The following is a 20,053-nucleotide window of genomic DNA, read 5'->3' as shown; positions in this document are numbered from 1 at the left end:
AGCTTTCCCGCGGGCGAAGTCCGACACTCCTGAGATTGGGAGTTGGAACTCTACGGACGATGAATTGCATCTGAGGACTACCAGGAATTTGGTTGTGATGGGGAGTATGCCAAGCCAACAGGTCATCGCTACCATGCATTATACCGCGACATGGCCTGCAGCGTTGGACTACTGCAATGAGATTGGAGCAATGAGCAAGATTCTTAATGGATCCACCAAGTAGCATATCACATCACGAGCAAGACGGATAGAAATCAAGAATACCCAAGTACCATATTACTCATATCCGTACGTACTGCATAATGCATCTAGATACCCGAATCGCCCCACTCCTTACGAATCATCTCAGCCCCCTTCTCAGCCACCATGTAGATACTCGCCAGGATATTAGCATCGGGCAGCACAGGCACAATACTGCAGTCCACGACCCTCAAACCATCGACGCCATAGACCTTAAGCGTGTTGTCCACGACACCGCCATCTTTCTCCGGCAACATGCGGTTGGTACCAGTGGCATGCCAATTGGGCATGGTATTCGCTTTGATGTAGTCCAAGATGGCCTTGTCGTCGTTATCCGCAACGGCAGAGCCAGGGCTTACTTCGCCGGCATTAGGCCCAATGGTATACTGGGCGAGGGCTGGGTGGCGCAGGATCTTGCGCAGGTACTTGAAGGACGCGATGCCGACGGCGGCGTCGGTGGGATCTGCGTAGTAGTTGCTGTTGATGAGCGGCTCGTCCGTCATGGATGCGCTGCGCAGCGTCACGGTGCCGCGCGACAGCTGCACCATGCTGGATGCCGTGACGGAAATGTACGACTCGTTGGCCAGCGGCGTCCAGTACGGCGTCGGGATCCACGGGTACCACACGCTTTCAAACAGATACTCGACGTGGGTTTGGTTGGCGAGGCCCGCGTCAATAACGGCTTGCGCGCCAATGTCGCGCAGTTCCTGCTCGCTGAACTTCTGGAACCCGTTGGTCACGCCAGAGGGGGCTGTGTACGGGCCCGTCAGGTTGCTGTAGTATTCGTCCTGGGCTTTGCGCAGGTTCGCGGGCGTCCGCGACATGTCGGTTGTGGAGGCCGAGTCGACGGCGCGCGCCATGATGGAAAAGACCGAGTGGTCGTTGAGGTGTTGGCCTACGTTTTCGTTGACGACGACGGGGGTGACGCCGACTTTTTCGAGCTGTGCCTTGGGACCGATGCCAGAGAGCATGAGGAGTTGAGGCGAGTGGAAGGCCCCCATGCTGACAATGACTTCTTTTTTGGCGCGAGCCATGTTGACGAGACCGGTTGCGTGGCGGACGTAGCTGACGCCCATGGCGCGAGGTCGACTGCTGCTGGAATTCGAAGGCTTGCTCAGCATGATACCAGTAACAGGTGCGTCGTGCAGGACTCTCAGGTTGCCACGGTTGCGGGCCTGTCCGTAGAAGCTGTTGTAGCTAGAGCTCCTTCGAAGCCTGCTGTCGAGCGTCGTGGTTCCGTGCTTGACACCATGGCCGTCTCCCAGGTTCAAGTCGTTGACAATGGGGATGTTTGCGGCTTCGCTGCAAGCTACGACGAAGCCGCTGGTGGAAGGGGGAACGTATCCTTGGAAGCCCAGTTGGAGTGGACCGTCGCTATAAGCACTAGCTTCGAAAGTCTTGTATTGTTGAGTGAAAGCTGCTAGCTCCTTGGTCGAAGAGGGTGAGTTGATCTTTGTGCTCTTTCGGAACAGAGGCCACACGTCTTTCCAGCCCCATCCTGCATTTCCAAGCTTCTCCCAATGGTCATACACGCTGGCTGAGCCACGAGCGTAGTAAAGACCATTGGTCGTGCTGGAGCCTCCGAGACCTCTTCCACGAAGGTACTGCAGAGTGCGGTTGTTCAAGTGCTGTTGAGGCTCTGTGATGAGACCCCAGTCGATGATACTGCCCTTGATGAACTGGTTGCCTCCTGGTGACTCGTATGCCAGTACTTGCTCTGGGCTTGGCCCAGCTTCGAGAACTAGCACGGTGAAGTTTCCAGATTCCGTCAGGCGATTTGCCAGGACCAATCCAGCTGTTCCTCCTGTATGTTGTTAGCACGTACCCTCAATAGATGATCCTAGATCATGCGGGTGGCATCAAGTGTAATCAATAGGGAAAATAAGACGGAGACGAATGGAACCTACCTCCAGCAATGATAAAGTCATACTCTTCGTTGAAAGCTGGGTCGGATTGTGCACCGCCCTGAGGCGGACCATCTGGCTGTGATTGACGCTTTGCGAACTGGGAGTTGTATAGATTGAACGTGGGCCACGCTGAACTTGTTTGGAGTAGCGAGAGCGTCAACAGGGCCCAGGCCGATGTCCGGCCGAGAGTAGAATGACGCATCTTGAATCTGGACGACCTCATGTGTGAGCGTCATGTACAACAATCGAAATGAATGTAGTATAGATGCCGCACAAGGTGATACTTACTACTCGTGTTCAAGCTACGAGGTATGACACGTTTACTGGTTGTTTCTATAGTGTACTCTGCGTTGTGGAGCCCGCAGCTTCACCACCGAACTCCCGTATACAACTACAGTGAATATACTCTAAGATGAGCTTTGGGGGCGAGAAGTCCAAAGGCTCTTGCCAAGGGAAAGCACAAGAGTGACAGCAAGGGAGAGGCGACTAAGAGACGTAGCTCTTTATATCATCTCATCCGTCCTGGCTTCTTGGGTACATCTGCCGCCCCAACAGCCAAGGCCCAATAGAGTGCCCTTCCTGGGTCTTAGAAGACCAAGCAGACAGTGCATTCATAGACCAGTCTTCTGACAGAAGCCTCGCCGTCAGCCACGCCCTGTTTCCCGGATAACCCTGGTAGAAGCTCAGCCCACTGTGGTTCTTTGAATCCACTCATGCCTTGCAGGAGCGGGGTTGGCTATTATCAGCCGTAATTTTTCCTTGGGATCGATGCTTACACTCCGGAAGGGGCGGCTTCTGAGAGCTATTCATGATCGAGGGTGTAACCCTGGTCATTTGAATGAATATCCCTACAGCAGAAGCATAAGCCGGAATACTGCTGGACAACTTCAAGTGACGTCAGGGAAAGTATTAATGTACTACTGTACTTCAACGACTGCGTGTGAAGATGTAGTATGGACTTTGCTTGGGCCAAGGCAGCATCAGGTATTGCCCAGCCAGAGGTTACGCAGGATTGGGGCTCGGTACCGATCTCAAGAACACTCCGTAAGCATGCCGAGCACGCCGGTCAGGACTGACACACGTGAGAAGACACTGCGTTGTTGGTACAGACCGGCGATAGGTGTAAACATGGACCGGCGTCCCTCGGATGTGCGGGGAAGCCAAGACTTTATGCAAGTCGAAATCGAGCGACACGCAATCCGTAAACACTGAGGGAGTTGATGGTGCACAACGATACTCCACATGCGTCCCGGCCGAGGTATCGTCCGAAAGGCCTTGCCACACGTGAGTGACGTCGCGTTCCAACCATGTCAGGCCTGAGTTGAGCTTCCCGGAACCATGGTTATCCATGTCCATTCTCACCACGAACATCTTATCCTACATAACTCAGTGTCACAAGCTGCGCATTCGTCCAAGTCTGACTTCTGAATAGCATCCTTGAATGTATGCTGGGGTCCAATACTGCACTCCCTGATTGCCGCCATTGTTGGGACTCCGCGATGCCGGTAAATGAGCAGCTAGGGCTTTTCGAAAGTCAAAACTGACATGTAAAGCGAAGATAACGTAAGCATCCTCTTGGGCAAGCAAACGATGCCTGTCAATAGAGCGGTATCTAACAACGGGGCTTCGTCGCGAAAGAGAAAGTGGAGCGTGTTCCTGGTAATGGTCAGCCGAGTGATCAACAGTACAATGTCAGAAATCGATTTGACAAGGATACAAAGGAGCGTCAGCAACCACACACGTCGAAGAATGAAGCGTCTTGCACATGCAACATACTCGATTTCATTTGGATATGAAGAGCTCTTCCCCCTGGACATGGGTTCTGGAAATATATTCCGGTTGGTACTCTGCATTAACATGGTACAATGGTAAGGCCGCAGACCACCATGGTTGCCAACGTGTTCGCCAATAATTGATTATTATCTCGTCATGCTGTCCTGGCCTGTCCCCTATCGCTTCGAAAGAACATCCTGTGCACCGTCTTTTACTCTCTGCGCAGCGTTGGCGACGGTGTCCTTGGTGAGGGCGAAATGTGAGCCGAAGCGATCCTACAATGACGTTAGTATGCAGTTGCCAACCAAACCGCCATGGAAAGCTTACCTGTTCAGCACCCATGCCGCTACCAGCCATGAGTTTGGCCCGCTGTTGGCCATCGTACCCCAGTCCAAACCAACTGGCATTCTTCTCCCCATTGGCAACGACACTTCCCGCCGCCTGTACTGCCTTGACAGAGTCAACGCTGTGCAGGGCAGGGCTAAAGTGCGCATTGTATCTGTCTTGCTCGGCGCCGTCGCCCTGATACTTTGCAGCTTCCATAATGGCCCTGTACCCGCGATCGCCAATGCTGAGATGAGAAGCGTAGCGATCTTGTTCAGCACCCGAGCCGGCAGCCATGGCGGCATTGCGGAGCTTCTCGAGTCCCTCGTCGACACCGCGCCTGATGGCATCCGACGAAAAGTGCTGACCATAGCGGTCTTGCTCGGCGGCAGAACCATATTGTTTTGTGACGTCGACATTGACAGGGTGCGTCGCCGCCGCGGACTTCTCGTCGGAGCTGAACCAACCCATTGTGTGCAAGATTGTAATGAAGGGGGTGGATTGGCTGGAGTTTCTGATGAGAGTAGTTGCTGTAGAGCGGGAATTGGGATTGCAGTGTGAGTGAAGAGGGCTGGGAAAGAGAGAAGTCGCGTTATGTATTGTGGGTAGCTGGACCTGCGGAGAACGATGACGTAGGAACTAGCAAACCTCGGGGCCAAGATCCTGGTCGCGTTCCTGGTTTCCCATGTGGAGATCCGTCCCAAAGGGGATCTTCGCAACGCCAGCGGAATAGCGACAACACCACAGAAATCAGAATACGCCAGAGTGCCGAATGCTTACTGCTTAGCGCTGAGCGAATTCAGACTCGGTTCTTCTCAAGCAATGTCTGAGTCCAATGCTTGTTGTGAGCGTTGTGGCGACAAGAGCAGGTCTTTGCATTGCTCAGACATGCACGTGATCATTACTCATCTTTGCCTGTACCAACAATAAATTCACTACCCAGAGCTAAACCACGGTCCGTGAACTTGCTTTTGTTGCCCGCAAAGCCTCGGCAACAAAGTTTCCGGCCATCAGATGCGTCAGTTTTTTTCATTCAGTTCTTCGCAGATTTTCCCGTTGCATTGGAGGTACATTTACATGATGCCGACTCACCCAAAGTCCGACACGGGATCCTCGTGTATCTTGTATAATACTCAGAGAAGAATTAATTATTTTCTTTTGTAACCTATCCATGCGAAATTGCATGGTAGGAAGTTAATAGTGAGGTAATATTTATCAACAATTGCATACACCGGGCCATTTGTCTCCTGACTGTTTTTAGTTGACCATTGCGGTGCGTAAGTGTCGTTACATATCGAAAACACCTGTATTGATAGCTTACAACTCCCTGGAAAATAACGCTGCGCTAGTAATGCTCGTTATGGATGAGCTATTTTAGAAAGTGAATAGATGCAAGCAGCTGCGTGGGACAAACGTCGTGCTTGCCTTGCGCACTCGCCTTCACCTTCGTGTTTGTTCCAAAAGACCAAACTACAAAGGAAGCAACTCGACCGCAAAGCTGCTCTCTTACCACAACCACAGCCATTTTTGCCTTTACACCTCCTACAACACATTTCGCTTGCCTTTCTCTATCTCACACCAGTATTACAATGACTGACCCAACGTGCGCCCTTTGTGGGAACCCAACCTCCACCAAATGTGGTGCCTGTGAGTCGACTACCTACTCTCGCTACTACTGCAGCAAAGACTGCCAGGTGAAAGACTGGCCCGACCACAAGACAGAATGCAAGGAACATCAGATCCTATACTTGGAGAAGCCTCTGAAGAGAATCGCCGAAATTGTCCAGCAAGCTTACTACGACTTCCGCATGAACACTTGGGATACACCTATTACCAGGGTTGTCGAGGGTGATAGCGTTCTCATACTCCAGGACGAACTGCTGCGCGACGAGGAAAAATTCTTCGTAAAGTTTCCTGGTCATCTTACCGAGAGCGAGCGGACCAAGAAGACCATGCTTTGCTCTTGGATATACAAGGAGACGACGGCATGGATGTACAATCTCATTTTGGGATTGGTCAAGGGTAAGTAAATGCCTATGACCTGGCGGGAACTCGCTGACAACGGTTTGACAGGACTTGATGTAAAACTTGAAGAAGCCACAGTTGATCTTGGCACTATTAGTCGAATGGTCACCGCTTTCACTCCCGTCGGAGATCGCCATGACAACTGGCCGGATTACTTTCACAATGTTCTCTTCGTTAGTTCTACCAAGCCCAAGAAGAAGTGGGTTATCGATATGGCTGGTGCTCAGTACGGAATCTATAATGCATTCTGGGATTGGACCGACTACAAGACATACTATGGCGTGAAAGTCCAGGCTGCCTATCCTTTCGGAACAAACAGAGATCTCCTGAAAGAGCGAGCCAAGGCCCGCGGTAACCCTTTTATGACATTTGGCGTCGTGGGAATTGTAGCCGCCCAACTCGATGTGGCGATCGAGAAATGGGTTGAGAGCCGTGGTATGAGTTTGGCCCAGATGATCGCGTTGGATGAAGATGCCTACGAAGAAGCTAAAAAGAGCCTGCTGGAGAGCATGGACAGTGCTGTTAGCTCATATGTCGCCACAAACGACTTCGACGCTGAGTTCAAGGCGGCAAAGGATTACGAGCGGATGAATCCAGGAAGGAGTGGAATCGAGTGTCAGGCTATCGATGCCGTCTTTTACAAGGGACGTTAGGGTCTTGCTCGTAACAGAGTATTCCCACGACACTTCATCCTATCGTCTGGATTGACTTCCTTGACTTCTTGCAGTGCTTCGCGATACTCCATAGAAGGAACGACAGCCTTGGGAAAGATTCGAAGAAAGAAATCATGGGTTAGGAGAAAGGGTCACTGACGGCTTGCTGAGAGTTGTTCTTTGATAAAGATTTTTAGCACACAAGCTTTCTAGTAGCTGTTTGATTCTTGAGATAAAAAAATAAGAATCAGAATATCTCTCGTGATTGATCAACTGTCCTTTTTTCCGACGCGTTTTGAATCGCATACTTGTAATGCATGCCAATCAACTGTAACAATGAGCAACCCAACATGCATGTGTGAAGGAACTGAGCCCTTTCATGACTGCGCGAGATTTCTAGTATCGACACCGAAAAAACGACACTCCCTAAGATATTCCAAACCTCAAGCCGCTCACATGCATAAGCACGGAGCTCAAAGTCCGTAGAATATCTAGCCAGAGTTTGTTTACCCGGCAGCGTTTAGCCTAGGGCGCATCTTTTGCCGCACATGGCCTCAGCAACAGCATCGATACGAGAAGCCAGAAAAAGAATTAGCTTTCTCCCACTCCCAAGTGAACACGTGGGGGGGAGGGTCGATGTGAGACGGTTGAGGCAATTTGTTTCAATCAGCGTTGCGAAGTTAAGCGAGCCGTTTCGCATCATTAGGCTCGCGATCGCTGGCGCCGGTCAAGAACCTGGAAAATGCGCAAACAACATCGGGCCGCCGGTACGTTTGTACGTAGTCCCAACGTTAATCATTGGGGGGAGCCGTCGCACCAGCTCAGTTTACATCGACCAGGATCGACATGAAGCTGGGAACCAAAGAAAAAAAAGCATTTCGTCACGTTATTACGGCACCTCAGACTTGCATGCATGCAGGAAGATTGAAATGATAGATTATACATTGAAGAATATCGACATTCGTCATGCCGCAGGAGTCGATGCTCACTGAGTAATTTCTAGGATATCATCATGTTCAGTGCCTCTTGCTCTTGATTCCCTTGAGGAAGCCAAAGTAGGCGGGCTTCTTCTGGTAGTTCTCGTCCCAGAGGAGAGCAGCGCCCTCGCCGGTGAAAACACCTGGAATCCAGGAGTACTTGTCGGAAATACCCCAGACGGTCATTCCAATGCATTTCTTGACTGCTATGCAGGACTTGGCAACGCGCTCGAAGGCGTCGGCCTGGACCTGGAGCTTCTCGGGTGTTGCGAGAGTGTTCATGCGGACGTCAATCTCCGTGTAGGCAACCTTGACACCAAGGTCGGCAGTGTGGCGAAGAGCAGCCTCGAGCGTAGCCTGGTCGGGAGTGACGCTGCTTGCCGTGGGAGTAATCTCGCTGGCCAGATGGGCCTGGTAGCCAACACCGTCAATGCGGACACCGTAGGACTTGATGAGCTCAACAATGCGGGCGGCACCGGCAGTCTTGTTCTGGTTGTACTCGAGGTTGTAGTCGTTGTAGAAGAGCTCAGCCTTGCCACGGTACTTGTTGGCAAGGCGGAAAGCAATGGGAAGGAACGCCTCGCCGATGGTGTTGTAGAAGACAGACGGGCGGTAAGTTCCATCCTCGTTAAGCGCCTCGTTGACGACGTCCCAGCGTGTGCAGACGCTCTTGTAACGGGTCATTAGGGTCTTGATATGGTTCTCCATGATGCCAATGAGGGTCTGGTTGTCGAAACCGCCGTTGGAGACCCAGAGAGGAAGTTGGGAGTGCCAGACCAGAGTGTGGCAGTGAACCTGAAGCTTGTTCTGCTTGGCGTATGCGGCATAGCGATCAGCATCGTTAAAGGTGAAGTTGTTGCGAGATGGTTCGGTCGACTCCCACTTCATGGCGTTCTCAGGGGTAAAGCCGTTGAAGTCGGACTTGATGATGGCGTCTTCCTCAGAAGAGTTCCTGAGAGTCAGAGCAGTTCCCATAAACTGCTTTCCTGCAGCGAGCATAGACTTGTAGAGGCTATCAGGAGAGTCATTGGGTGGAGGAAAACTACAAGAATGTCAACACATGACGACTATGGTCAGATGTAGAGATTTACTTACGGGCTAGCGAGAGCAGAGTTGGCAATGGCCAAGCTGGCCAGGACGTTAGAGAAACGCATTTTGTCCGATGTGGGTAGTTGTTTTTGGTGAGAATTGCCTGCCACAAAGGATTCAAAGTGATTGACCTCTATGTCTATATATACGTCTTTCGACGGTTATTCTAGAATCCTAGCGGCTGCATATTCAATAGATCTTTCCGCTTCTACGGGAAGTCTCCGCGTCAACAGGGCAGATTAACCGGGTCTGTGGCTCCTGCGCAGATATGCATGTCTGCTTGGTGTGTTCTTCGACTACAGCCCGTAGCGCCACTTCTTGGCCATATGTGGAGATTCTCCAGACCAATCCACAATACAACCGGCTTGGACCTCGGTACCACCGGGCCCTGTTCCTCCGTGTATGTTAGCCTTTCCAGGCAGGGATTTTGTGGCTTAGGCGAGGGCGCACATCTGGGGTAAACAGTAAACACCCGGCATGCAGGTCCCACTCGCCTGGACAGCAGTGAATACAGTTTTGGTGGCGAGAATGACCAAAGCTTGCCGGTTAAATGACATGTGCATGATGTCCATCGCCTATGCCCTTTTACCCAATGAGACTAATTAGTCGCAAATAGGTCATGGTAAAAGGGATGACAGATGGCCAAGTGAGAGTGCTTCGTTGCTGGACCATATGAAATGATTGACCGGTTGCCTGAGCCGCCCTACTTAGGCATGATCAGCATGCACAGCCATCATCCTGCGGCTGACGTACATTGAGCTAACACCTAACTTGAACGAGTAATCAGTCTTGTTTCCTGGCATGTTTCATGATTCCGCAAGGCTACCGCAGTGCTCACCGGCAAATCTCGTAGGTGTTGGAGTTGGTTCCATGACGACGGAGAGGGCCGTGTGTCTGAGGCAGTGGTGAAGCCACCGCCTGCCGTCTGCTGTTTTAGCCCAAGAAACTACAATGTGAACGCCCCGCACCAATCACCATCGGCAAATAGTAGCCATTTAACCGACGACGCACCAACTCCTCCAAGTCGCACGCTCGGCGTCCTTCGCAAACGGGACCCCAAGCAGTCGTCGTGTCAATAGGAGATCATGTGACGGAATGACGGGTGGTTAAAATGCTCATGCTAGCTATCAATCACGTCAAGACATTTTCGCGACACCACAAACACCACTCGCGATGTTAGCTGGTCTTGCACACAACGTGTCGAGATCATTAATTGCTTGGCCTCATGTATGAAATGAGAGTGACATGCTATGGCATCCATTTTAGGCCAGGATTGCCGTAGGCTTGCTAGCGCTTGCATTTGTCCTTGTTGGATCCCATCGCCCTATCATTGCTGAAGAACCAATATGACACAGGAAATTGATGCTTACCTACCTGTTGAAGTAAGCGTTGAGTTGGCTCATCAGATATTGACCTAGCATGCCTTGACCTGGACATAACGAGCTTGTGGCCTCGCCCAGAGACTGTAATTCATCACTTTACCATATGTGAATGGTGTATGTATACGCTGGAGCTCAATAGAAAAAAAGCGACGCGGAAATGGTCATGGGGCAGAAGCCAGTGGTTCTTGAAGATGGTGTTTGAATGTTCTTCATCTACTGTTGCCCAACCAATGCCGCGCTACGACATTCCACCATGACAATCGTTTCCACAAGCACGCCTCGTTCTCCAATTGATGAAATTAATGCTATTATTTGGCTCCCTTCACAATTGTGCGAGAACTGGTGTAGTCAAGTGGTGGCTATGAGTTGTAAAAGTTCGATAAAGATGCCAAAAAGAAGTGAGAGGTGCGTTGGAGCTGAAGCCAACATACCATGCGCAAATCAGAGATACCTCTCAAACGCCAACACTTGAACGCCATTGCAGTGTTTGGAGATGTTTAATTCAATAATAAAGATCTTGGAAGTTCTTTGCGGCCTCTGCCGTGGTCAAGAGTTTGGCTGCTCATTAGTACGAAGGCATTCATGTCTTCGCAATTTACAATATGTTCTTTGAATGATTATACAGCATTTAACTTACAATTACTTGCTTAGAACTCTTGGTGTATTGCAGCAAGTATTTCCAATCTCTCCAATCCCTCGAGCAATAACTCAAATCTCAAAGTGAGGATTTTCTATCGAGCCCGAACCTCACTCAAGTTCTTCGATCAAGTACTTAATACAATAAAGCTAGTCTTCATCACTCACATTACAGAAATGCCCGGTTGCATGGGAAAAGATCGTGGCAAGTCTGAGCAGGACGAAACACCACCAAACCGACCAGTCAATTTCAACCGCCGAGGATGGTGCGCGGGATGCGTGCGGTTAGGACTCGCTAAGCCTTCACCCAGTGGGCATTACCATGCAGAGCGCTGTGTGATATGTGCTCCTCAAAACAAAAAGAAGTAGCAGCATGAAGGCAGTTTCTCTAAGATAGTAAAGTGGTTGGGAATGCGGCTAGGACAAAGGCGAATCAACTAGGAGCGGATATGTTCATTAAATGTTTCTTTTTTTACAGTTCTAGTATGAAACCATTTAACTAGCAGCTTAGCTTGAATATCTACACAAGTGGTGTTGCTACTACGGTGACCGACGTTCGTGCCACCATGTCACATTACACGAAATGGTGAGACGCGACAATGGCAATGAAACGTCATTCCAGTAAATGAAACTCTCCTCTTCCAAGTAAACTCTCCTTCAACAGTGAAACGATTTGCCAGCCGTGGACTACACAACTTTAATCCAAGGCACATAAAACCTTGCTTAGCTTCGCTATCGAGAAGTGCTCCCTTTCATTTGATCGACCCCGACCCAACTGGAATGCTGCACAGAATTTTACTTTCCCAAAACTCAAAAACACGACTATCATCATGGACGATGCGCATATCACGGAAAACGCCATCAAAACAGAGCGTGAAAATGCTTTAGCGCTCCTTACTAGTGGCCGAAAGGATTCCATCGAACCCTACATCGAACCCTCCATCAAATTTGTATTGGACGACAAGCATACGAAACGGGCCAGCTCATTCACTCTTCCTCAACCTCCATTTATATTGGGTAATATATTCGAAAAACCAAACTTTCAGGGGCATCTACAGCGAATTCGCACGACACCATCGTCTGACCTGCAGACCCACGATGATCCACCATCGCCTTCGGAGTCTGAAATGATGCTGAAAATTGGTCTTGATCACGAAGAACAACACACAGTGTTCTTTTCCGAAAACCAGATGCCCTATAGGAGAGCGAATGGGGAGCCCTGGCCTCGCATACACATGCTGAGAAAGTCGGTGCAGAGTGAGGGTGGGGTATCCGGACAACCAAACCAGGAGCATTTTTTCGACGAGACGAGCAGCAGATCGCGAAGGCTATGCTACGTCTATGATCGGCTGAGACTCGGGCGGACATTCAGCGTCCAAAGCAGACCTTCAGCGCATGAAGAAAGCAATCCCAGTATCGTTATCGAGCGGCCATCCTCCGAGGTTGTTTCGGACTTCGTGGATGAAGGTTTTCATGCAGGATCCCTTTCACCACAATTTAGCCCGACCCAAGTAGCCGATATGGTTAGCCAGCTACACATGCTTTCCCCTCGAAGCAGTGAAATACCGCAAAATATCGGCTGGCGATTCAGCAACGACTCTGGATTACCGCCTCAGAAGAACGCCTGGAAGTCTAGCGACAGCTTTGGCCCAGAAGCGGTTTTGGGGATAACCAAGCACATGACTGTTGAGAATACTGAGCACATCGATACGAGCATTCCGGTCAACACAAGGATAGTTGCGGAACAACCCTATCTAAGCCAGCCTCCCCATGAAGCATACGCTCCAACAAAGACCCTGCATGCGAAAGTCGACTCGTTCGATGCGCTTAATCCTAGCTCGTCCCAACATCGATTGTTTCCGCCATACAATCAGGTCCCTCAGTTTGAGGAGCAAGAGTGGCCCTTGGTTGACTCAATACCAGTTGAAGTGAGTATTTTTCAGCAGAGTTTTTCATATGTTTGCTGACAGCGTTCCAGAATGTTCGCACAGCACCGACGGATCTGAAACAACCCCTTGCAATGGCTCCGCCATTCCACTATGTACCACTTGTTGTGATCCCGAAAGAGGCATATGTCGGAAAGGCCTCCTTGGTGAATGAAGAGGAGTTGAAACCACCCAAGCATGGCCAGAGGAACCGCCAATGGTTCCGCAATATTTTTCCGTCAAAAGTACTTCGCGATCGTTCTGTGTAGGCTTTTTTGGGGCTATAGCCCAGAAGGAATTAATAAATGTAGCTAGTGCCGATGAGCAATTCTTGAAAAACGGAATTAAATATTATTTGATCGCTCCAACCATTACGTGGTTAGCGTAGACCCTTCTCATTCGCCCCTAAGATTGTGAGACTGACGAAGCTTAACGAAGGCAATCTTTTACTTGCCTCTTCAATAAAGCAGCTTTCGTGGGTGGGGAAGTAGCGCTTAAATCTGCTACTAATACATGTTCACATCGAAGCTCGACTGACAGATACCCAGGTACCGCTTCGATAGCTCCTGCATGCATCCAACATCAGCTGTGTTGATGGTCATATGAAACATGATGAATGATAAGAGACAGAGTTCTCGCATTACATGTCTTAACTCATCGTCCCTTGACTGTGTAGGCGATTCGTTTTTGCAGCCGAATGGAGATAATGCTTGTACACGTGATATGGTCTTGGCGCAGCGTTTCACCTGTATCCTAGTAGGTGTAGCCTGATTGGGTGTGCCAAGACCGCGCACCTGGCCACCCGTAGAAGCGACCAGTCCCTGCTCTTTCACTCCAACCATGCACCTCTCCAACAGCAACCTCACGCCCTCTCGCATATTGCTGGAATGATCGCCGACATACGATTGATGACCGTTCATCAAAGCGCTCCCGCTTTAACGCCGCAATGGGCCCTGCTGCGGCTGGACGCATTGCGCAACATCCCAAAATCCCATCGGCATCTCGGAACCACTGCAATCAACACCACGAGAGCTCGACAAACTCGGCCGCAACCTCAGCTGTTGGACAAAGCTCAAGCCGGAAAAGCTCTTTCTGCTCAGCAACTTCGACACGTGCTCACGACAGCCAGTACCAGTACACTCCGCAGAGCCATCTGGAAGATAGACGAGACATGACAACCTACTATTGTTATGGGAAAGATGGCACAGTCACAACTTCCTTGCTGGATCCCAACGCCCAGGTCTTCACACGTGGCCATTCAAGTATCACGTCGTATGAGCAACAAGGAGACATTGTTGGAGCCTATCTTGCACGTCGCGACATGGGCTACCACGTGCCCACTGAACAAGAGACTTACCACTATCAAGCCCCTCCAATCAAGCCATGGGGCCGGGCATCCGGCAACAGTACCATTCCAGAGCCCATGGAGCGAAGCTATTGGTCCAGCGATGCACACGAGTCATCTGGTTACCCAGGTAGCTCACGTGCTGAGGTTGTCAGTACGCTGGGCTATGCTGGCTCGGCCTCCCACCCAAGTATAGCTCAGTATTATCCAGACCCGGAAGAAATTCGCCACATGCACACGTTGCATAGCCTACTGCCGTATCTGCAGCCCGGGCGGAAGATGAACGCACTAAACGGACCGAAAGTCGATATCTTCGAGCAGGATACGGGGGTTGTCCTCGCCCAGCAAGTTTCAAAGAAGCTGTTGGTCATGTTTCTCGGTCGCAGGGTGGTTAACAAGTACATTCGCACTTTACACCGTGAAAACGTCGAGGAATGCAGTGGTTCAGCAGCATGCCAAGAAATCAGTCTACCGCGTGGGAAAAGCTGCAAAGCCGCAATGGCAGTGTTGATTTCCTGGATGGCAAGAGCTTGTCGATACCGCACCATGAATACCATGACGCAAATTCGCGTTCCGAAGAGCACATTTGTTGCCTGCTCATTAGCTCAGACAATGGAGATGTTCGAACTTCACAAGGATGCCCTCCGAGTTGACCATTACATAGCGCAGACGCATTTCACTCGGCCAATCTTTGCAGTGGAGCTGGAGGCTTTGTGGAATTGCCTTGGTGAAGCGAATCGGTACGTCTACGCAGCTATCAAGGTTGTTGGAAAGCGGATACAAGATTCCGAGAGACCTGGGTCCAGATCAGTTCCGGGCATCAATTACGAAATGTACGCTATGCTGAAAAGGCATCCGCGGCTAGAGGCTCGTGTGCGCGATCTAGAGTTGAATGAACAGCATCGACCAACCTTCAGTACCATCTGGACCAGGAAGCTAGGGGATGGAAAAAATGATCAAGAAACGAATCAGCTCCAGGGTGTAGGTGTTGGGCACAGCAGCGCAACATCCGAGAAGTCTAGCAAAGATTTGCCAACAAGAGATCAGAGTCAGAGTCTCATGGCAGCCGGTGTTGGAGATGCGACACGTGGCTTTGAAGCTTTAAGCATTGTTTCAGCTGTTGGAGAAGAGTCGGTATCCTATGTGGGAACCAGTAACGAAGCAAGTCAGACAGAAAGGAGCATCCTGCCATGCGATGATAATGAGGTTCGCAATGGTGGCATGGAAGAAGCACACCAACCGACCACATAATCATCGTTTGTTAATCTTAATCTTGGATCGGAGGCAAGACATTGAACAAGTTATCGGGAGCTTCCATGAGTTTTCGCGCCAGGAGTCTTGAATTGGGAATCTTACTCTCTTGATGCATTGAGCTCGGCGTTTTTGAATTATACAAACGCTGGACCTGGTTTTCGAGTGTTTGGCAGTGGGAGGCGTACTTTATTTACACTTTAGAGCTGTGCTATAAAGCCACAATAACATACATCATAGTACTAGTGTTGAAGCGTGAGGACGCAGGAGCCTGGAGCTCATCATTGTTCCTATTGCAAATCTTTCCGACCAATCGGACGCACGATGATTTATCTTGTATACTAGCGAGCAGAGTGAACACTAGAAGGATTCAAATGCCGAGCCACAGAAGAAGCAGCTCAGAAAGAATTTAATTAATATATGCAGGTCCGAGATTATAGAAACTTGACAGTGTGTCCAACGTACCGTAGTCCAACAAGCTCATCGTAGTACGGTACGTTGGACGCGCTGAAACTTGAATCGTCAATTTCGCGACTTTTATACGAACGAACCAAATCCTGGATTTCCCTCTCGCCTCACTGTTCAAAGTTTCGGAAATGTTTGCATAGCTTTAGCTAGAAGGGGCAGCTGATTTGTTCTTCATGGCATATCCTGTTGTGGTTCAAAGTTTTTGGTCGTGTTCCTTTCACTACATTTACTTCAAGTATTGGCTTTCACATGATACAGGGTTTCATGACGCAACGGCATTAAATCATCTGAAGTATCATACAATTCACAAATAGGTAAGTATAGAGAAGGAAGGCTACTGGACTATATGTCTCATAGTACGCTTCAACGTACAGGCTCTTCAAGCTCACCTAGTGATAATACATTGATAATTCGAGCATTCACTGGACTGGATGCAAATTCTTCACAGCTGAGCAAGATATATTTAAGCAATCATTTCTTTTGGGGTTCTGGTATCTCACTCCATCCACTGATACAAAGAAATCGTCTATGTTATCTTTAATCGTCTTAAATCACGGCACGCATACTTTTTCCATGTGTCAAAACAACCTAAATGGCGACAATTCAGGCCGGAAAGGTCATAGTTCCCAACCAGAACATACCCAAGACAAGGAACCAAGTAGTGGCACTAGGGTGGCTCAAAACAGCACACATAGTGGCAGTTACTTTTACTATACAGAGAAGAGTACTCCATACTGGGATGACTCTAACGGCATTATATATGACATTCCCAGCTCAATATCACTATGTATCTCAAACAAACACGCGCGAACAACTGGTGGCGGACGATCCGTTCAGCAGGAGCAGAACAGTTACGCGGATACAGTTAGCGGCGGAGTTTACCGAACAGAACGTAGCACAAACCTTGTGCCAATTCTACCAAATTCTGCTGTGGATACCAAACGTGATATAGATAGCGTCAGATTCATGGATCTGCGTCCATCTTTCAAGCCAAAAGATATGCGAAGAGACAATGGTCTACAAAGTCCGAAGAAAGACATTATTGGTACTGATCTGGATTCGAAGAATAGGCGAGGATTTTTGCATAGAGGATTCGATGGCAGATTTGAAAAATCTGCTACGAAGCACAGTGTGCTAAGAACAGAGGTGATGTCTCTACAGACTTCAATGGACCGGCCAAAGTGGCCGACAAGATGCGAGAACAGACCTACATTCTCCGTATCGTCAGAAATCGTTAAAGGGAGAAGTACATTCCAGACCATTTGCAACAACACATTGGAACAGCGGAACCCGTTCTTGGCAACCACAGAAACAGCTTCGCCATTGGAACTCTTCAGGTCGAAACAGGAATCTCGGTGCATAAAGGAGAGCAGGGCATCTTTACTCGACCAAGTAATAAGAATCCGCGGAGAAAAGCAATCAAAAGCACTCAGGACTCATGAAACCGGACACTCAGACCATTCGTCGGGCTACGAAGATAAGCGGCAGATTGCAGATAAAACGCATGCAAGAGCAACAGATCTAACGAGATCAAAATTAACTATTAAGTCAAGCTCAACTATGCAAGATGCTGGAAGCACATCTCACATTTCATATGCGAGTAGGGTTGAAGACTGAGCAAGATGATAACAATAAGAGAGGCATAGCTGCCTGAAGCAAGCCTATCATCTTTAAACTTAGTGTCTTCGTTCGAAGTAGCGATGCTCTATGTCGCCGCCATGGTGTCACGCTTTGAAGCCGAGGCGCTCCATATTCGGCCTTCCTTGCGCTTCTTCACGGTAGGAGCAGAACCAGGTCGGCTCTTTCGGCAGTCCTTCCTCTTCGCTCTTGCTCCGCTGTACGCCTTTGTCTCCATCCCTCTGCTTGACGTATTGCAAGGCAGGAACAAATTCCAGCCGTCGAATCACAGGTTATTACGGTACGGAAGGTGTTCTCCGCAAATCCTCGTTACCTGCTGGGTAGCTATTCTGATGGTAAGAGCACCGTATATAATCGCAAGGAAGATAGTACTGATTAGTTAGCAGAGTCGAAAGATTCTCTAGAGCCATGCGTTCGCGTGGTGCGTTGTTATGATTGTCGAGATACTGGGGCCTAGGCAAACTGTTGGTTCATGAGGTCTGCCTTCCTCTAGATTCCTGGCAAGGTCTTGCTTTACTGACTTCTTCTTCGCAAGCTCTTGCTTGTAGAGCCCCTTCCTGGCCCTGGTAATGACGTCTGGTAGCTGCTAGCAATGATAAATCCCGTCTCATGCGGTCCTGCCTGTCCTCTTTTCTTATTCACCTTGATTGCACGGGAGCCATGATACGCGACATTCTTTTCTATATATGCCTCCTGATGGTGCTGCCACTGCTGGCTGCCAATCATGACAAGTTCACCAACTGGTTGTGGTGGTACCCCCCACACCTGCGTAGGATGAGGATCTTTCGACTGCGTCGCTTGGTGGGCTTTTTCGCCATATGGTGCATGGTGGTCACGCCCATCATCATCATCCATGATCGAAGCCAAGGGCCAAGCCCTCCTATTAGGGCTCAGGGAGCGTCCCCTGGCGGCAGCGTAACTTTTTGAATCTGGTTTCACGCCTGGCTGACAAGGCTGAGGCTCTCGCGTCGTGGGTGAGTGGGTACGCTCACTGACGTTCTAGACGCTTGACAGTTTTTCAATCACTTTCGCTCGTATTGCACTATCTCGAGCTGAATTTGCTTTGATTTTTCATTGATCCTTCTAGCTTGCTGGTTGATCCAGGAAGAAGTCATCGCACTCTGTCATTCACTAAGAACTACTACGCCGACTCGAAGTTCATTTCCTTGCATAAGAGCTTCTAACATTGCGACTTTCATAATCACCAGCACCAAGATCTCCCAACATCTTGTAAGTCGCTAAGGTTAATGTCGCCGTGGCCGTCAGTAATTCAGCGCCTGCTTCATCACACGCGAGAACGAATTAGTGGACGTGGCTGTATTTATGGCGTGACGTAGTACTACAGCTATTTGATAATATCGAATAGCTTGAGAATGTTGAAGCAGTGTACCGTTATACTGACTTCTATGCGTAGTGAATTGCCTTTTAATGGTCGGATGCAGCTTATCTAGCGTCTGGCAACGCAGCACCTGATCGCAGGAGCATGAATTAGTAATTTAACGCCCTAAATATTAGCCAAAAGAAGCTAACGCCTTTGGTTCCTGTTTGTACTTGCTAGATAAATAAATTCTATAAAATCTTGACCTGCGGTTCACAAGCCGGCTGCAAAAATGGTACTAGCGAAGCATTCAACATTACCCTTCCATTCCGAAACGCACGGCCGCATGGAAAGACACATAACACACAATATCTATATTACCTCCAGTGAATGATATCCGCTTTCGGATGTCGACCTGTGCTCTGTATGGGATCACACGTTACCGCATACTTATGTACTTTTCGTAATTTCCTTCCGTAACAAATCTTTACACGCGTTCTGTCAGTACCCTGCTTTAGAACTACTATTCAATTATAGAAAAGCTCTCCTAGTTGACCATCTGTATTTATATATGTGAAATGCAATCACATCCATACAAATGGAGCTATGTTCATTGAATTGCGGGGTAGAAGTGTGGGGTAGCTGGTATTTCGTGCATCAATTAGGCCGAGGTCTACAGTGACCGTGCGCCAGATGGTCATGGTCGCCAGTTGGACACCCCCACCACAACAACAACAAAACTTCAACGCGTTATAACTTAACTAATATAAACCTAATCTAAGAAGCGATTAAAGAAATTAAATTGTGAGAGCTGGGAGAACAGTTCTCGTACTAATAAATTACTAAAAAGTACAACGTACCATGAACAACGCTAATAAGACGACATTGTAAGGGGCTCGACCCCGGAGGGTAGTCTTAAGCTCGGGAGCACGATCGGAGAGGCCAAGGTAACAAGATTGTATTCGATAGAGAGCTAAGCTCTCGGCTACGTAGCTATCTATATACAATGCTGGTTGCTAGGGTAACAATCGGGCCGGGCAGGTGGAGTAAACGAGGTCGTAGACGAGTATGGGAGGCGAAGGGCGTTTAGCCCGTTACAAAA

General features: G+C 49.3%; 7 protein-coding genes across 7 annotated transcripts; 4 read left to right on the top strand and 3 right to left on the bottom strand.

The window, feature by feature from the left end:
• Positions 1-308: 308 nt before the first annotated feature.
• Positions 309-2,811, bottom strand: SETTUDRAFT_176520 (uncharacterized protein; the record flags this gene model as incomplete). Its single annotated transcript, XM_008025663.1, has 3 exons — positions 2,436-2,811; positions 2,148-2,356; positions 309-2,044 (listed from the first exon to the last, which is right to left on the bottom strand). The coding sequence occupies exons 2-3, from the start codon at positions 2,347-2,349 to the stop codon at positions 309-311; spliced, it is 1,938 nt and encodes a 645-aa protein (XP_008023854.1). The 5' UTR covers positions 2,350-2,356; positions 2,436-2,811.
• A 1,111-nt stretch (positions 2,812-3,922) lies between these two features.
• Positions 3,923-4,777, bottom strand: SETTUDRAFT_168335 (uncharacterized protein). Its single transcript, XM_008025662.1, has 2 exons — positions 4,248-4,777; positions 3,923-4,195 (listed from the first exon to the last, which is right to left on the bottom strand). Exons 1-2 carry the CDS (start codon positions 4,713-4,715, stop codon positions 4,097-4,099), a joined length of 567 nt encoding a protein of 188 aa, XP_008023853.1. The 5' UTR covers positions 4,716-4,777; the 3' UTR covers positions 3,923-4,096.
• A 1,056-nt stretch (positions 4,778-5,833) lies between these two features.
• On the top strand, positions 5,834-6,922 carry SETTUDRAFT_107644 (uncharacterized protein; the record flags this gene model as incomplete). The annotated part of the gene is made up of 2 exons (XM_008025661.1): positions 5,834-6,266; positions 6,318-6,922. The coding sequence occupies 2 exons, from the start codon at positions 5,834-5,836 to the stop codon at positions 6,920-6,922; spliced, it is 1,038 nt and encodes a 345-aa protein (XP_008023852.1).
• A 1,016-nt stretch (positions 6,923-7,938) lies between these two features.
• Positions 7,939-9,053, bottom strand: SETTUDRAFT_38478 (glycoside hydrolase family 10 protein; the record flags this gene model as incomplete). The annotated part of the gene is made up of 2 exons (XM_008025553.1): positions 7,939-8,941; positions 8,995-9,053. 2 exons carry the CDS (start codon positions 9,051-9,053, stop codon positions 7,939-7,941), a joined length of 1,062 nt encoding a protein of 353 aa, XP_008023744.1.
• A 2,783-nt stretch (positions 9,054-11,836) lies between these two features.
• SETTUDRAFT_27236 (uncharacterized protein) lies at positions 11,837-13,200 on the top strand (the record flags this gene model as incomplete). The annotated part of the gene is made up of 2 exons (XM_008025508.1): positions 11,837-12,934; positions 12,985-13,200. The coding sequence occupies 2 exons, from the start codon at positions 11,837-11,839 to the stop codon at positions 13,198-13,200; spliced, it is 1,314 nt and encodes a 437-aa protein (XP_008023699.1).
• Positions 13,201-14,102: 902 nt separating this feature from the next.
• On the top strand, positions 14,103-15,527 carry SETTUDRAFT_107690 (uncharacterized protein; the record flags this gene model as incomplete). The annotated part of the gene is made up of 1 exon (XM_008025660.1): positions 14,103-15,527. The coding sequence occupies one exon, from the start codon at positions 14,103-14,105 to the stop codon at positions 15,525-15,527; it is 1,425 nt and encodes a 474-aa protein (XP_008023851.1).
• A 1,041-nt stretch (positions 15,528-16,568) lies between these two features.
• Positions 16,569-17,612, top strand: SETTUDRAFT_38475 (uncharacterized protein; the record flags this gene model as incomplete). The annotated part of the gene is made up of 1 exon (XM_008025552.1): positions 16,569-17,612. The coding sequence occupies one exon, from the start codon at positions 16,569-16,571 to the stop codon at positions 17,610-17,612; it is 1,044 nt and encodes a 347-aa protein (XP_008023743.1).
• Between the last annotated feature and the right edge of the window lie 2,441 nt (positions 17,613-20,053).

This window comes from Exserohilum turcica, assembly GCF_000359705.1.
Source record: "Exserohilum turcica Et28A unplaced genomic scaffold SETTUscaffold_15, whole genome shotgun sequence".
Taxonomy (NCBI): domain Eukaryota; kingdom Fungi; phylum Ascomycota; class Dothideomycetes; order Pleosporales; family Pleosporaceae; genus Exserohilum; species Exserohilum turcicum.
The sequence above is the reverse complement of the archived record's forward strand: the minus strand, read 5'-3'. Positions and strand labels throughout refer to the sequence as shown.